The sequence below is a fragment of the Pteropus medius genome, unplaced genomic scaffold, assembly GCF_902729225.1.
Source record: "Pteropus medius unplaced genomic scaffold, Ma_sr-lr_union100, whole genome shotgun sequence".
In the NCBI taxonomy this organism is placed as follows: domain Eukaryota; kingdom Metazoa; phylum Chordata; class Mammalia; order Chiroptera; family Pteropodidae; genus Pteropus; species Pteropus medius.
Window position 1 is genome coordinate 19,561,394 of NW_024349803.1, and position 17,013 is coordinate 19,578,406.

Sequence of the window (17,013 nt, forward strand, 5' to 3'; positions counted from 1 at the left end):
ATCAGAAACTCTGGAAGTGGTTCCTAGTAATGCTTTAATAAGCTCTCCAGGGGATCATCAGTGTCATCTAGAATGAAAAAACACACGAAACCTCCCAGCTTACTCAACTGCACTGCCAGCCTCTGACCAAGGCCTCCTTCAAAGTGACAGACCAAGGGCCCCTTGCCCCTTGCTGTCATTTTACTACTCCAGCACTCCAGCATGCGGATTCAGTCTGATTTCCAGCTGACCCAAAGCCCTACTCCTCAGCACCGTAACAGGCAGAAGAGGAATGAGCCTGGCTAGAACCCCATCTGGCTTTCAAACAAGGAAAGAACAGCAGCCTCAGACTCTCACTGCTGGACCAGCTCAGTTCTTGGGCACAGTGTCCAAGCAGGGTATCTTTCACCCCTGACTCCAGTGCCAGGCAGTAAATCTGGTCTGTTTATGTTCAAGAGTTCTTCCCTGTCCTGGCTCCAGATTCTTCACCAGCTTTACTTTGTAAACCATTCAATGAGATGAGGTGCCCCAGTTTAGCAGTTATCTTCTGGGTGGCCTTGGAGTGCAACCAATTTGCCAGGGCACCCGAGAGGTATTTAGCAGCAATGGGTAGGACCTGGAGGGAACATCTGGTTTCCTTGCATGTATATTGAACTAGGCCTGCAGTACTTACCCCCCAAATCTCATTTCCTCTTCCTGCCACAGATTCAGATAACGAGTCTGTGGGTTTACATTTACTGAGAGTGATTTCCGCAGGGTCCGAGCCCGGGGATGGACTGCAGCCTGGGGTGCTGGAGGCCCTGGGCTGTGTTAGGCGAGAACCTAGCTGCTGGGGCTGTCTTGGCTCAGCACCCCTTCTCCTGGGTCCGCCCGTCCAGCAGGGGGCGCGCGAGCCGCCTTTCTGCGCTGTCCCCGGCTCTGGGCCCGCGGGGGCCGGCGGGAGCGCGATGGCGGCCGCCAGGAGGTTCATGGCGCTGGCCGCCGGCGTCTCTCCGCGTCTGCGGCCGCCCGGTCCCCGTGCCGCCGGGCGACAGGGACGCTCGCGCGGCTTCTCATCAGGCTGCGCCCGCCCTGAGCGCACCAAGGAGGCCGCCGAGGCCGAGGCAGGGGTGGCCCCCTGCAGGCCTGAGGAAGGCGACGGAAGCATGGTGAACGGTGAGGGCAGTGGCGAGGGCGGCCGGGCGGTGACGCCTTTGACTCCTGGGAATGGCAGAGTTAGGGGCGCGGGCCGGGGTCGGGCCTGGCGGGCTGGCCCACTCTCCGATGGTGGCCAGGACCGCCATCCCTAGCGAGCCACAACCCTGCTCTTCTAAAGCTCAGTGTGGCACAGGCCCAAATGGACCCCGAGCGTGGAGGTTCTAGGACTGGAGACCCTGCACCTGGCAAGAACAGGTGAGAGGTGCAGGACCTCGAGAGAGTGAGAGAAATGTAAACCGTCTAACTCCTTCAAGGATATGTGGTCAGTGGTTAGAGCATCGAGGGTGAGCACATTCTCACCAGTGTGGGAAACACCCCAAAATACATCTTGGGACTTCAGGATCTCAGATAGAGACAAAATGATTGCCCTGATGGACCCCAGCGCTGTCCCTCCTGAAGAGTGCAAGGAATGAAACTGGTGAGCATCCCTGCCCGTCAGGGGTGGCTAGAGAGCTGGCCTCTGCGTGTCCTGTAGAGCTGGAGGGGGTACCCGCACATGTCTCTTTATACCTGTAGGTCTAGTGGCTGCTTAAAGTTAGGTTCTCTGTGGGATCAAACCCTCATGAACCTACTTAGGTAGTTCTCTTTCTTGACTGCTTGATTCTTAGTTGCTTAAAAAGTTATCATTTAGAGGGAGCCAGAGCCAGACGGAATCCGCCTTGGTCCGTGGCACAGGGGTCTGCCCTGAGGAAGCAGCCTCAGCCCAGGCAGCAGGGTTACATTAGAACTCCTGGAGGAGCCTTTTCAAAGTACAGAGCTTTCCCCAACATCACCACTATTTTCAAGTGCACTGTAGGGATTGCGGTGTCTGTCCAGGGCTGTGGAAAAGCTCCCCAGGTGATTTATGATTGATTTGTGCAGGTGCACATGGGTGTGTCTGTACCCTCTACGAGGTTCCTTTTTGGAGCTGGTTTCAAGTTGAAGATAATGCTAGAGACTGGCTGGAGAATGAAAGGCTTCTCATCTCCTCCACAGGTCTCGGACCATGCGTTTCTTGAAGGGCTACTGTGGTGCTCTGGGGCCTTTCCTTCTGTTTTTAGCCTCTCCCAGCAGCTTCTTTGTGGTCTCGCTAAGCCCTGTGTCTGGCACAAGCTGCCTTTAGGTAGATAACTCACTCATTTGTGCTCCGGGATTGATTGGTCCAAGTAAAAACAGTGAGGTACCTCTCGTGTCTGATGCCTCCCGCCACACGCCACAACTTGACTCCAGAGAACTTGGGGAAGGAATAGTTCACACCTGTGTCTCTAAACAGTGTCCCTACACATAATCTAACTCTAGGGAGGCCTTTTGCAGAGTGCTGAGGTAGAGTTAAGAGCTGGGGCCTGGTATTCAGACTCTGGAGCCAATCCTCCCTTTTGTGTGTCTTGTATTTTAGGAAGGGTCTTGCAGTGTCTTTGATCTCCAGTTTGTGTGTCTGGTGGATTTTTTGTTTTGTTTTGTGCTTTCCTCCAGACATCAGAATAGAGGGTTTATTGCCAGTTAGGCTTCTGTAGCAGATGTGTTAAGTCGGGAGCTTGGGGCGGGAAGAGGATGCTGGCTGGTTACCCGCTCGGCTGTGTAGGTCACTGGGACGCTCCTTCAGGAGGTGGTCACGCAAGTGGGTCTAACCCCACGTTTCCTTTGTAGACCCCAAAGCCATCCTCCCTCCTTTTCTAAGATGGTCCCGGGTGGTTTAGGGTCACGAGCCAACATCCTCAGTAAGAGGCCCAGGATTGCCCTGAGGCACACACCCCATGGACTTTTCGAAAGAAGAAAACAACTGTAATTCTTTTGTTCTTATTTCCTTAGCTTCTAGGGACCTATTAAAAGAGTTCCCACAGCCCAAAAACCTTCTCAACAGTGTGATTGGAAGAGCCCTTGGCATCTCACATGCAAAAGACAAACTGGTCTACGTGCACACGAATGGACCGAAGAAAAAGGTAACTCTGCTGGTGGCGGGGGACATGTCAGTCCTGCTCTCAGGAAGGAGATTGGCTGCCCTTTCCTGCCTCAGATTTCTTTGTCAACGAGGCCATTTCTGAATGGAAAACGGTCAGCAGAGAGCCTCAGAGCAAAGCTAGGTTTGAAGAAAAGCCTGGTTTAGGGCAAGAGAATGCAGGGCAGGTGAGGTGAGGAGTTCTCATCTTGTGTCACGGCCCCCCGCCGGTGACTGGTACTGCGGGGGCGCAGGGTTGACGTGACCATTCCTGCTGCTGCAGTCCCGTCGGTCCTGGGCCCACCGAGGCATGCTGGCGGGCCATCCTGAGTGAAGATTTTCAACATTGAAGATGGGTTCCACCTTGCCCTCTGGCCTAGGACATGGTACTTTGAAGAAGTAAAATGACTCGAAGTGGGACGAATGGCTTGAGGATGGGACAGTTGGGCCTTACCAGGGGTCGATGATGGGGCAGGTTCTGTCCTGCGCTCAGCTCTGTTGCCCTGAGGTCATGGCTTTGCTGTCGATTCTGATTCGAAACGACTCTGCAGTCTGGAGAGGCAAGGGTCCTGATTCTGTCTTCTCTTCCCCAGAAAGTCACCCTCCATATAAAGTGGCCCAAGAGCGTGGAGGTGGAGGGCTATGGCAGCAAGAAGATCGACGCCGAGCGGCAGGCTGCAGCCGCGGCCTGCCAGCTGTTCAAGGTGACCCTCCTTTAGCGAAAGCCGTGCAGACTTCCCTGCTGGGGAGCCCCTTGCCCCTCGCTCTGATGGTCCGTCAGGGCGAGGGTGACAGGATATTGACCCACTACCTGTCCCGAGCCCTCCCCACCTCGTGGTTCCTTTCTGACATTCAGCCAACGAGGGAATATTTTTCCCCCGCTGCAGTCATCTACTTTCTGTGGCTTGAAAACCCACAGAGAGGAACCTCTATGTGAAGAACGTGTTCTGTGTACAGCGCGTGGATACGCTTCCATTCGGCTTGGTTTTCCTCTTCCCGTTATTTCACGCGGGATTTTCCCTGTAGCCACATGTCCTCTCTTACTCGTAGTGGAAGCGTGATAGTCGCCGCCCTCACCTCCCAGTGGTTGGGCACAGGTTGCCTTCAGGTGTTGGTTACCGAGCATTTTCTTACGAGGCCTTCAGTGTTGCTCGCCAGCCTCTCTCCCCATCCCTAGTTGATTCTGCCAAGCGCACGTCTGCCTCTCTGCTCTGATAAGGACAAAGCTCTCGACTTTGTTCTTCGTCTTCTCTCCTGTTCGTGGTCTCCAGGCCTCCACTGTGTTGCGTCCTTCCCGCATCTGACGGGGAAAGTCCCTCTGCTATCCTGGGTCCCCACACCACTCTTCTCTGTCCCTTCTCTGTGTCTCTTCCACACCCCCTCCCACCTTCTCATTTACTCTTCAGATCCTCCTTCTGATTCTTTAGACACCAAAAATACTTCAGTGCTCTGACTTCCTTTGGCCCTGCTGCTACTACACACAGCTTCCTGGGCTGTGGTTTGTGTGTTCTCTGCTGCCACTGTTGCAGTCCCTGGTCACTGTCACATCTGCACAGAGTGTGACATGTAGCAGTCGTCACCAGCTGATTGATGACTGACTGGCACAATGCTTTGCCAGGCTCATCTGCCTCTTGGTCTCTGCTCTGCTTGAATGGGCTTTGGCAGTGCCAGGCAGCTCTTCCTCGGCCTCTGGATTACGCCTGCTTCTCCTCTCCGGAGCGTGCCAGGTCCCGGTCCTCTGCCGGCCTCTGAACATCTCTCTCTGTCCATCTCCTGTCTTGTCATAGAGGCTCAACCATCCTGTCAGAAGCCTCTGTCTCCTGTAGAGTCCTTCTCTCTCGGGTTCTCAGCTGGCGGGGAGGGCAGGGCAGGGATTTTGCCACCCCGTGGACATTCGGCAATGTCTAGAGACATTTTGGTGGCCACAACTGCAGGAATGCTAGCGGTGTGAAGCCAGGGATGCTTCTAGATGTCCCCCAGTGCACAAAGAACTAACCCACCCCAAATGTCGATGGTGTCAAGGGCGAGGGTTTCTTCCCTCCACAAATGTGTGAAGGTGCTTTAAACCCAGCCTGTGGGCAGCGGTCAGGATCACGTTCCCCGCAGCCCTTTCTCTGTTCTCCATCTATATTCGTGGCCTTCTTTTATTCGTGTGTTTAATTGTGGTAACATACATGAAATATAAAACTTAACCACGTTAACCATTTTTAAGTGTACAGTTCAGTAATATCGAGCGTAGGCATGTTGTTATGCACTCCATGTCCAGAATTTCTTCACCTTTGCAAAACTAACACTGTCCCCGTTAAACAGCAATGCCCCCCTCCCCCAGCCCCTGGCACCCACCTTCCACTTTCTGTTTCTGTGAATTTGACTAATTCACATAAGTGAAATCCTACAATATTTGTCTTTTCGTAACTGGCTTATTTCACTTGGCATAATGTCTTCAGGGTTCATCCATGTTGCAGCGCGTGTCAGAATTTCCCTCCTTTTCCAGGCTGAATAATATTCCATTGTACTGATAGACCGTATTTTGTTTATCCATTCTTCCGTTTGATGGGCACGTGGGTGGTTTCTTTTAGCTACTGCAAATAACGCTGCTGTGAACATGAGTGTACAAATATTTCTTTGAGACCCTGCTTTCAATTCCCAGAAGTAGAGTTGCTATAGCATATGATAGTCCTATTATTAATTTTTTGAGGAACCACCGTACTGTCTTCGACGGTGGCTGTACCATTTTACATTCCCACCAACAGTGACAGGGTTCCAGTTTCTCCACATCCTCGCCAACACTTACTCTTTTCTTTTTTTAATAGTCGCCATCTTAATGGCTGTGAGGTGGTGTTTCGTCGTGGTTTTGATTTGCATTTCCCTAACGATTAATGATGTTGAGCGTTTTTTTCATGTGCTAGTGGCCATTCGTTTACCATCTGAGGAGAAATGTCTGTTCAGGTCCTTTGCTCGTTTGAATCACGTTTGGATTTTTTATTGCTGAGTCACAGCAGGTCTTTATCCCGGAGTGGGTCGCTCTTTCATTCTCCGATATGTGCGCTCGGCTCCTCTCCCTCACTCCCCCACACCAGATGTGCTCGTGGGGGGCGCCCTCACGCTTGCTGCGAGGTGCTGGCAGCACAAGGTACTCGTGCTCTGAGAGCAGCCACGGCCCGGTAGGATGGCGCCACGTGAGGGAAGCAGTGCAGCAGCCTCCTGAGCGGAGCACACTTAACCTGCAGAAGAAGTGGAGGTTTGCAGGGAGCCGGGGTGGAACAGGCACTCCAGACACCGGGCCCAGCGACATAGAACTGGGGCTCGTGTGCGTACTCGAGGAGTGTAAACGTGTGTGGAGGTGCCCCGGTCTACGGACTGGTAGGCGGGAGCCAGGACACCGGGCCTTCGATGTCACAGTAGGCATTTCAGTTTGATCCTGTGGATGCTGGGTCTGCTGACTGGGAGTAATTGCCAAGTTGGCCTTTAGGAACAGTCACCAACAGCAGTGGCATTGGGCCAGACCAGAGACAGGGACACTGGAAGGTGAGAACGCCAGTAGCAGCAGCTGGAGGAGGTGTCTCCAGGGGGTGTTCAGAGGTTGAGAGGACGGTGGCGCTGAAGCACGAGCCGGCACTGGGAGCTCTGGAAAGGAGGCCGGCGGGACTGGGCTGTGTGGGGCGAGCAGGAGCCCGTGGGAGAGCAGCAGAGCGGCCGCCCCGCCCGCGGGAAGGTCCAGGGGAGGGACGCTGCGTTTGTTTGCTGTGTGCTCACCCACCCATGGACGGCTGTGTGCTGCGCCCTCCTCCCCCTCCTGTTGTGGACTCCTGCTGTTCTCACGCACCCGTTCCCACACATGAACTTGAGAAAGAAATTGTCAAGTGCCCAAGTAGCCTATCCAGACTGTGGTTGGGATTTCGTTACCCTCATGGATTAATTTAGGCTTCTGTTTCTTCACACATGAGAATTTTATCATCCAGGAACATATGTCTCCCTGAATTTAAGTCCTTTTGCCAAGTTTTGTACTTAAAAAAAAATCTATACCTTTCTTAAGTTCATCTTAGGTTATGGTTTGTTGCTGTTATGAATAGAATTATTTTTACAACTGTAGTTGGTTATTTCAAAAACCCAAGAAGAGTTTTGAGAAGGCAGTGTGTGGGCAGTCCTCAGCTCGTTGTGCGTCGGACGGGGCTGAAGCTCCCCTACAGAGAGGCGCCTGGACTGGCACCTGCTGTCCACTGTCACATGGCCCTCGCGTCAGAAACCCTCTTGACGCCTCCCTGCCTTGCCCTGTCGCCTTTACCACTCCCAGCTTGAATGCTCCAAACCTGCACTTTATTCACACTCTGCTCCTTGTCCTTCTAGCTTCTCCCTTGTGTTTGTTCCTTTGACCCTGGGCATCTGCGTTTCTGTTCTGCCTCTTAGATTCTGAGCTTCTTGAAGTCAGGGACTAGGTCTCGTCTCTCCTGCTGCCGATGCTTCTGGTGCCCAGCAGGTTGCTTTGTACGTGCCAGAGGCTGTTTGATTGTCTCTCTAGAGAACAGTGACACTATAATAGTTTTGTATAAAAGGCTTTTAAAAAGTTGCAGGTTATTTCTAGAATATTTTCCCAGCATAGGATTCTTTTTTCTTCCCCCAAAGTAAGTACCTCACTCACTCTACCCCAGTTTCGGTCCCATTCGGTGAGGCTGGTGCCCTCTCACATTCCTTATTGCTTTAGGAAACAGTGTCCTCTGAGCTTCCCTGGGGAGCGTAGGATTCTTGTGTCAGAAGGTATGTCTGTCTTATGGCGTGGGCTACATCTGTCCTAATTGCTGTATTCACTGAGCCTTCTTGGATCACTTCGTGAATGTATCTCCTTCCCTGTTGCCCTGTAGGTTTTTGGGTTTTTTAAATTGTTTTTTTGTCTTTGATAAGTGTAAGAAGTTATCTCATCATTTTCATTTGTCAGAGCTAGACATTTTTAGTGTTCTATGCCCAGTTCTGGACTAGAGGCTGAGGCGGGTAGACAGGTGAAGATGCATGGCTTCTACGCGAGGGACTTTTGGTGTGACTGGCCAAGGTCCAGGCGGGCTGAGGTGTGAGGGTGGTATGGACCCTCAAAACGTCCCTTTCCACCCCCCAGGGCTGGGGTCTGCTGGGTCCCCGGAATGAGCTATTTGATGCAGCCAAATACCGTGTGCTAGCCGACCGCTTTGGCTCTCCGGCTGACAGCTGGTGGCGCCCAGAACCCACCATGCCACCCACTTCCTGGCGGCAGCTGAATCCCGAGGGCATCCGGCCAGGGGGACCTGGGGGCCTCTCCCGCTCCTTGGGCCGAGAGGAAGAGGAAGATGAGGAGGAAGAACTAGAAGAGGGGACCATCGATGTCACTGAATTCCTGTCCATGACCCAGCAGGACTCCCACACTCCACTCAGGTACAGCTAGAGATGGGGATACAGGGGAAGCTGGCTGCACCTTGACGTGGAAATGGGGGTGTGTTCCCCAGGAGCCTTCTCAGACGAGGGGGCCCTTGTCCCACCTCTCCACCTATGTGCCCCATTATCCACTGGTCTGCCTGCCCGCTCCTAGGGGAGAGCCAGCCGCGGTCTCGTACTGCGTGGCTGGGCTTTGGCACAACAGCGGCATGGCTCTTCCCTCAGGCCACACTTGGGTCCCCGAGGCCCAGCAAGCACTCTGCGTGCCCCTCGCCCTCTTATGTGTTTGGGGAACTGCGGGAGCATCAGCCACGACGCGTGTCTGTGAGGGTCACAGGCCAAGCAGAAACGTCCAGTCTGCTGTCCTTTTCGTGCCTCTTGGCTGCCTGCTGCAACATCCCAGTGTCCTGCCCCCGGGGTCTCCGAGCCTGGGGTGAAATTGGCCCGGAAGGAAAGCGAGCTTTTTCACCTAAACTTTTGGTCCTCCCAGGGGGGGTTCCCTTGAAATGACAGATGATGACAGTGCTATTAGGGCTCTGACCCAGTTTCCGCTTCCCAAGAACCTTCTGGCCAAGGTGATTCAGATAGCAACATCGTCTTCCACAGCTAAGGTGAGTTGAGTCTCCTAGAAGCGCATGTGGGTGGGGAGCTGGCTTGGTCGTGTCTGGTTTGCTCTAAGACCAGGTAGGAGGGAAACCACAGGTGTGTGGGAGGGCCAAGGCCGCCTGTCTGCCTAGCCCACTCCGAGGCCAGCTGGGGATCCTTGGAGGGCGAGGAGGGTGGGACAGGGGGGACAGAACGGAAGCCAGAGCACAGGCACATGGGGAGTGGGCTGCGGACCGCGGAGTGGGAGGCCCGTGTCTGTCTTGCTGAGGTGTGAGTTTCACCTTGGCCATCAGGCTAACGGGCTTTGGCCAACAGAGCTTCTCTCCAGGTCCAACGCCTTCTTCCCCAGGATGTGCCTGGTGTTTAGCACATGCTGACAGCTCCAGCCCACAGGTGCTACCACACCTCTTTGCCTCGAAGGTGCTGAGAGGACGGGGTTAGGAGGGCAGGCCGGGGTATTGCCCAGACACTGTCTTCGGCTGAGAATCACGGGACAGGAGCAGCAAGTAGAGGCGGGGCAAGATGCAGCTCTGCAGGGCCTTGGTCCTGTCTGCACAGTGGTGCTTCTCGTGTGGCTGGTGTTTGGCACCTGCTGACCTGGGGGTTAAGTCCATCTCTTGGTTCCTCGGCGGTCAGAGAATGCCACAGACGTCTTCATTCCCTGCCTTTTTATAACCACCTCTCGCCTTTCCTGTAGAACCTCATGCAGTTCCATACTGTGGGCACCAAGACCAAGCTGTCCACCCTGACCCTGCTCTGGCCCTGTCCCATGACCTTTGTTGCCAAAGGGCGCCGCAAAGCAGAGGCTGAGAACAAGGCGGCGGCCTTGGCCTGCAAGAAACTGAAGGTGAGTCCAGGAGGGTCCCTGACATGACGTGGCAGGTTTTTCGGAGCTCCCTCCTACCCTTGCAGATTGGTCCACTTTTCCAGGAAGTGAAACCCACCATACCAAGCCTCTGGCTGGGCACAAAAGTATACTTGTCAGGCTGTGTGGCTGCTGCTTCCAGGACCTGCCCACAGTCCCTCTAGAAGTGCTCTGCTTGTGAGCTCAGCCTTTTCAGCCTTGTTGGCAGAACCTAGGCGAAGCTGGCAGGAAACATGTTCATCATTCTGGATGGTGTAAAGCTGGAGAAATGGTACCTATGTTGAATGGCAGGCTTGATGTCTAGAAAAGTCTTTCAGAACCCGGCTTGTGTGGCCAAAACAAATAAGACATTTATCTGGGGTGAAGCTTGAAGAAGCGATGAGCAGCAAGGTGAAGGTTGTGTGGCCTGCAGCCAGCAGTTCCCTGGAAGAGGCTTTGGAGGCCAGCAGATGGCCCAGCGGTGGGAGTTAGCATTGTGTTCGGACTGCCTGAGAAGCTAGTGACTTGAAACCGTGTTGGTAGAGTTTTCATTTGCAGAACGAGAGAGGAACGAGGCCCTGTTTTACTCTCAATGGTCATGCGTGGCTCTGGGAACTGCATTTTAGATACAGCTGATGCTGAGAGGTAATGAGAGCCTGGAGAATAGACGAGGGCTTGGGACAGGGAAGTGGTCACAGAAGACGGAATGGATGTGTTACCTGTGGCTCAAGAACATAACTAGGGATCATTGGGAGAGCTTGGAGAAGCTCTGAGTTTAGCTTGGTAGACGCAAGCACTGGTGGCCAGAGGCTTCGCAGCGGCTGGAGTCGTGTCTCGGGAGGAGCGGCCCCCACCTGGCAGCGGCGTTCAGAGCAGCAGGCTGGCTGCTGGGCAGAGGGTGCTGGTAACCTCTTGTCTTGGGAAGGGCGGAAGCCTCTCCTATGGCAAGGTGGCTGTGTTGGCACCTCCCGTGGTCTAGGGACTGGATCGTTGACCTTGAGGTCTACCCAGAGGCCAGAGGAAGGGGGTTGGTCCCCCCAGGGGTGAACTGCTTAAAGAAGGGAGTGTTGGATCGGAACTTCAGAGGGAGAGCAGAATCCTGACATGACAGGTGATGGGGACACAAGACGAAAAAATGACTGGTTTTATGCTCTTGCCTGAGGTTTTATCTCTGGTGAGGTGGCTTTGGGCAGGTAGGGAAAAAGGATGCAATGTTTCTCTTCTAGTTGCTTATTTTACCAAATAGCATAAGTAGATATTCCATATACATTTGTATGTTGGGGTCACAGACATAACGGGTGCCGTGCAGACAGAACACAGTGGGGATGGATTTGGGTGAGGCAGTGAAGGCAGAGGGTACCTGTGAGGTGTGTCGGGGTCGTTAAGGGCCTGGCCCACCTATCTTACAGGCCGCCGTGCTGGGAATTCGTGGAGGTGAACTTGGGCTGTTGGGGACCCAGCTGCTCAGTGGGAGTTTCTCAGCCCCCGCCGCCTTCCCGACAGATGTGAGGCTGTTCTGCTCGTACATGTCAGGGCTGGCTTTCTTTGAATTAATTTTACTTAGTTAATTTCTTTTTTTTTTTGGTGGTGATTTACATTTTCCGGGTCCCTTATTTCTCTCTCTTGTATCACGTCAGCCGAAAACGGGCATCTCTTAGGAAAGAGATTGCTCTGCACGATTTCCCTTTGGACCTCCTGAGTCTGGCTGGGCTGGTTCTGGGGAGGCAGGGGCACAGACCGGGCCATGCGTGTCCCCTCTGCAGAGCCTGGGCCTGGTGGACCGCAACAACGAGCCGCTTACCCACGCCATGTACAACTTGGCCTCCTTGCGTGAGCTGGGCGAGACCCAGCGCCGGCCATGTACCATCCAGCTGCCTGAGCCCATCCTCCGCAAGATAGAGACCTTCCTGAACCACGTAAGAGCCCCTCACGTCCTCGCCCACCTCCATCGTCTTCAGATTGAAAGCTTCCACCTGCAGCAGGCAGTATTCACTCCCCGTTTTACCCACTGAAGATGAAGCCTTGGAGCACCCTTGCCCCAAGCAGCCCAGCTGTGCCCACAGGTCGGCTGCCCAGGGGCCTGGGCCACAGTGTGTGACCCAGCGAATCACATGAAGAGGGTCTGGGTGCAAGTGAGGAAGAAGGTAATTCTCTTTTTCATCATTTCGTTTGCTTCTTCTGTCCCCTAGTACCCCGTGGACAGTTCATGGATCTCCCCAGAGCTCCGGCTGCAGGGTGATGACATCTTGCCCTTGGGCAAGGACTCAGGGCCCCTGAGTGACCCTATCACAGGCAAGCCCTACGTGCCCCTGTCAGAGTCGGAGGAGGTGCGTCTGAGCCAGAGCCTGCTAGAGCTGTGGCGGCGGCGAGGGCCCATCTGGCAGGAGGCCCCCCAGCTCCCTGTGGACCCGCATCGGGACACCATCCTCAATGCCATTGAGCAGCACCCGGTGGTGGTCATCTCCGGGGACACAGGCTGTGGGAAAACCACGCGCATCCCGCAGCTGCTGCTGGAGCGCTATGTGACCGAGGGCCGAGGTGCTCGCTGCAACGTGATCATCACCCAGCCGCGCCGCATCTCGGCCGTTTCCGTGGCACAGCGGGTCAGCCACGAACTGGGCCCCTCCCTGCGCCGGAACGTGGGCTTCCAGGTGCGGTTGGAAAGCAAGCCCCCGGCCCGGGGCGGCGCCCTGCTCTTCTGCACCGTGGGCATCCTGCTGCGGAAGCTGCAGAGCAACCCCAGCCTGGAAGGCGTGAGCCACGTCATCGTGGACGAGGTGCACGAGCGGGACGTGAACACGGACTTCTTGCTGATCTTGCTCAAGGGCCTGCAGCGGCTCAACCCTGCCCTGCGGCTGGTGCTCATGAGCGCCACGGGTGATAACGAGCGCTTCTCCCGCTACTTCGGCGGCTGCCCCGTCATCAAGGTGCCCGGCTTCATGTACCCCGTCAAGGAGTATTACCTGGAGGACATCCTGGCCAAGCTGGGCAAGCACCAGTACCCACCCCGGCACCGGCACCACGAGGTGAGGGGGCCTGGGCCCTTCCTCCATGGATTTTGTCCTTTCTGTTTCTGGGGCTTCGTGGCCTAGGGCAAGTGACCCTCCTCACGCCTCGCTTCTCTTGACAGAAACGGGAATGATCGTCTCCATGGCAGGGGTGTGGTGAGGGTTGTTGGCGTCATGTCAGATGCCTCAGCCTCACAAAGTCACAGTGGCCGTGTCCTCTGTGTGACCCCTTGCCTTGGGACTGTGACTGTGGTTTCTCTTCTTCCACCCAGGCTGAGGACGAGTGTGCACTCGATTTGGACCTTGTGACCGATCTGGTTTTGCACATCGATGCCCGCGGGGAACCAGGTGGGTGCCCCCCTGCCCTGCGCCCGCCCCGACCTCGGTCTGCTGGGAGCCAGCTCACGCCTGCGGGGCCCCTCTCCAGGTGGGATCCTCTGCTTCCTGCCTGGCTGGCAGGAGATCAAAGGAGTGCAGCAGCGCCTGCAGGAGGCCCTGGGCGTGCACGAGAGCAAGTACCTCATCCTGCCAGGTGAGAGCTGTGTGCAGGGCCTCACGGCACCCAGACACCCACCGGCTTCGCCTTGTATCCTGGGGACCGACCCAACTAGGACCCAAGGGGCCTGGGTTTCTGACCAGGCTGCACTGCCTTTTGCTGGCTTTGCAACTTTTCCTGGGCTTACTAAACCTGGGCCTCACTTTCAGGAAAATGGGGTGAAAATCCTTGCCCTGCCGTCACCACGGGGAGGTCCTGGCCCGAGCGGTGCCTGTAACCTGTGTGTGCTTGCTGCCCACCAGTGCACTCCAACATCCCCATGATGGATCAGAAGGCCATATTTCAGCAGCCACCAGTTGGAGTACGCAAGATTGTCTTGGCCACCAATATCGCTGAGACCTCCATCACAGTCAATGACATCGTGCACGTGGTGGACAGTGGCCTGCACAAGGAGGAACGCTATGACCTGAAGACCAAGGTGGCACCCATCTCCAGGGCCCAGCCAGCCCCGGGGGAGAACTCCAGTTCTGGGGTGGCCCCTGGCTCAGATCGGCCTTGGACCTGCCCTATGTCTGGAGAAGGCCACACTTGTGGGGTCTCAGTGTCCCTGTTGGGGTAGGGCTGTTGAGGGCTTAAATGAGGTGGTGGCCAGGCATGGGGGGACGGGGCACTGAGGAAGTCCTGTGGCGTCTGTGTTGCTGCTCACCTGCCCCCTCCCCCAGGTGTCCTGCCTGGAGACGGTGTGGGTGTCACGAGCCAATGTGATCCAGCGCCGGGGCCGGGCGGGCCGCTGTCAGTCGGGCTTTGCCTACCACCTGTTCCCACGGAGCCGGCTGGAGAAAATGGTCCCTTTCCAAGTGCCGGAGATCCTGCGCACGCCCCTTGAGAACCTGGTGCTGCAGGCCAAGATCCACATGCCCGAGAAGACGGTGCGCAGAGGCGCCGCGGGGCAGGCGGGCCTTGGGCGCAGCGGGCGGGACGCAGGCTCACGGGGGGCTCTGCTGTATTCTGGCTGCAGGCAGTGGAGTTCCTCTCCAAGGCCGTGGACAGTCCAAACATTAAGGCAGTGGACGAGGCTGTGATCTTGCTCCAGGAGATCGGTGAGTGGGCAGGGCTGGGCCCGGCCGCGGAGAGGCTCTCCAGGGCGGGCCTGACAGCTGAGCTGTTGCAGGGGTGCTGGACCAGCGGGAGTACCTGACCACCCTGGGGCAGCGCCTGGCCCACATCTCCACCGACCCCCGGCTGGCCAAGGCCATAGTGCTGGCCGCCATCTTCCGTTGCCTGCACCCGCTGCTGGTGGTCGTCTCCTGCCTCACCCGGGACCCCTTCAGCAGCAGCCTGCAGAACCGAGCGGAGGTGGACAAGGTCAGACCCGCCCCTGCCATGGTCTCGGCGCTCCCCGTCAGCCCTGCACCACCTCCTGTCCTGGGGGAGCCTCCTCGAGCCCTGCCCGTGACCCTGGTACTGTCCTCCCCCTCCCAGGTGAAGGCACTGCTGAGCCACGACAGTGGCAGTGACCACCTGGCCTTCGTGCGGGCCGTGGCCGGCTGGGAGGAGGTGCTGCGCTGGCAGGACCGCAGCTCCCGTGAGAACTACCTGGAGGAGAACCTGCTGTACGCGCCGAGCCTGCGCTTCATCCACGGTCAGCGGAGCCCCAGCCCGGGCTATGAGCTGCCGTCTGCCTGGCCTCGGCTCCAGGCCGCGGGTTCACCCCAGCTTTGCCTCCGCAGGACTCATCAAGCAGTTCTCCGAGAACATTTACGAGGCTTTCCTGGTGGGGAAGCCCTCGGACTGCACCCTGGCCTCTGCCCAGTGCAACGAGTACAGCGAGGAGGAGGAGCTGGTGAAGGGCGTGCTGATGGCGGGTCTCTACCCCAACCTCATCCAGGTGCTGCCTCCGGGACAGGGCGACTGGGCCCCGACCTTTCCCATCCCCAGCTCCTCGCTCAGCCCACCCATCTTTCCCTCCATCCCCGCAGGTGAGGCAGGGCAAGGTGACCCGGCAGGGCAAGTTCAAGCCCAACAGTGTCACATACAGGACCAAATCAGGCAACATCTTGCTGCACAAGTCGACCATTAACAGGTGGGGGGCAGGCAAGGCCGGGCAGGGCCCCTCGGATGGGTCAGAAGGGTGGCCTCACGCAGCTTTTGTCCTCCAGGGAGGCCACACGGCTACGGAGCCGCTGGCTGACGTATTTCATGGCTGTCAAATCCAACGGCAGCGTCTTCGTCCGGGACTCCTCCCAGGTACACCCGCTAGCTGTGCTGCTACTGACCGACGGGGACGTCCACGTCCGTGGTGGGTACCTGCGCGCCTCCCAGCCCCCTGCGCCACTGGGGCGGTCTGTCTCCCCGAGGGCCTGGCGTCACCCTGTCTCCCTACCACCTTTCCTTCCTGCCAGACGATGGGCGCCGGGCCACCATTTCCTTGAGTGACAGCGACTTGCTGAGGCTGGAGGGCGACTCGCGCACCGTGCGGCTGCTGCGGGAGCTGCGCCGGGCGCTGGGCCGCATGGTGGAGCGGAGCCTGCGCAGTGAGCTGGCCGCGCTGCCGCTGGAGGTGCAGCAGGAGCACGGGCAGCTGCTGGCCCTGCTGGCGGAGCTGCTGCGGGGACCCTGTGGCAGCTTCGACGTGCGCAAGTCAGCCGAGGACTGAGCCCTGCGTCGGCCGGGCCGTGTACAGAGTGCAAATGTTTATTTAAAATAAAGTTCTATTTATCCCTTGTGAGCATCGCTGTCCTCTGGGGGCGCCTCTCTTGGGGCCTCGGCACCCTGGGTGGGGGCCACGGTTCCCCAGACTGAGGGAGTGTGAAGGCAGGGAGGCTGGGGGACAGGCTGGGGCCCAAGGTCTTGGGGGAGGAGGGGGCTTAGAACCACCCTTTCGGGAGCTTGAATCACCCGTGCTGTCAACTGGCCTGACCCTTGGGCCAGCCCAGTCTGTGTCACAGCTGCTCCTGTAGGTCCCCACACCATGGGTAGCCCGTTGCTACTGTCACTGTCTTTGCAGCTTGGGACAGCAAGTGTTGAGCAGCCCCTTCCTGTGTCTCCCTCCCTGAGGCACTGGTCCAGTGCGTATTCTCATTCTGTCTGGCTGCCACCCACAGGCAGCCGGGGCCCACTTGGACCTTATTCTTCAAGGGGCCCCCAAGCTGTGTGGCAGCCCTGCCACAAGCTGGACTTGCCCTTGGTTGTAACCACATGTTCACAGATGCGAGGCTGTGGTCATCGACTACACCACGCGCACTGGTTCTTCAATGCAAGGGAACAAGCCAGGGGGTGGGTGTGGACGCTGGAGGCCGAGACAAGCCAGGACGTACAAAGAAAGGACCTGCGTGGTGAGACATCATGAGCTTTATTTACTCTTGAAATCATGACAACAGAATCACAGACTGACACAGGTAATGGCTGAGCCATAAGCAAATCAGGCAGTAAGAGATGTCCCACCCCCGATGACCACAGAGTAGTACACAGCACACAGGCCTCTGGTCCTCACCTGTCAGGGCTACCACCTTAGCCTCTGGCCATGGGACCCTTCAAAGAGCTGCGACCAGGCCATCCAGACAGCTAT

The 17,013-nt window shown here is 56.8% G+C and overlaps 1 protein-coding gene across 11 annotated transcripts in view; it reads left to right on the forward strand.

The window, feature by feature from the left end:
* Positions 1 to 16,173, forward strand: part of DHX30 (DExH-box helicase 30) — a 28,669-nt gene extending 12,496 nt beyond the window's left edge. For 8 of the 11 annotated variants that reach the window (XM_039837606.1, XM_039837612.1, XM_039837614.1 and 5 more), the window contains 19 exons: positions 2,965 to 3,095; positions 3,685 to 3,795; positions 8,199 to 8,491; positions 8,982 to 9,102; positions 9,795 to 9,944; positions 11,351 to 11,446; positions 11,705 to 11,857; positions 12,131 to 12,967; positions 13,222 to 13,297; positions 13,377 to 13,481; positions 13,748 to 13,923; positions 14,168 to 14,374; positions 14,464 to 14,545; positions 14,617 to 14,810; positions 14,928 to 15,087; positions 15,176 to 15,333; positions 15,425 to 15,528; positions 15,605 to 15,744; positions 15,848 to 16,173. In XM_039837606.1, coding sequence (XP_039693540.1) covers positions 2,965 to 3,095; positions 3,685 to 3,795; positions 8,199 to 8,491; positions 8,982 to 9,102; positions 9,795 to 9,944; positions 11,351 to 11,446; positions 11,705 to 11,857; positions 12,131 to 12,967; positions 13,222 to 13,297; positions 13,377 to 13,481; positions 13,748 to 13,923; positions 14,168 to 14,374; positions 14,464 to 14,545; positions 14,617 to 14,810; positions 14,928 to 15,087; positions 15,176 to 15,333; positions 15,425 to 15,528; positions 15,605 to 15,744; positions 15,848 to 16,101 — 3,548 coding nt within the window. In that variant the 3' untranslated portion in view covers positions 16,102 to 16,173. Of the gene's footprint in view, positions 1 to 901; positions 1,135 to 2,964; positions 3,096 to 3,684; positions 3,796 to 8,198; positions 8,492 to 8,981; positions 9,103 to 9,794; positions 9,945 to 11,350; positions 11,447 to 11,704; positions 11,858 to 12,130; positions 12,968 to 13,221; positions 13,298 to 13,376; positions 13,482 to 13,747; positions 13,924 to 14,167; positions 14,375 to 14,463; positions 14,546 to 14,616; positions 14,811 to 14,927; positions 15,088 to 15,175; positions 15,334 to 15,424; positions 15,529 to 15,604; positions 15,745 to 15,847 lie in introns of those variants that run through there. The other 3 variants (XM_039837605.1, XM_039837613.1, XM_039837615.1) reach the window with 3 other exon arrangements.
* Positions 16,174 to 17,013: the final 840 nt, after the last annotated feature.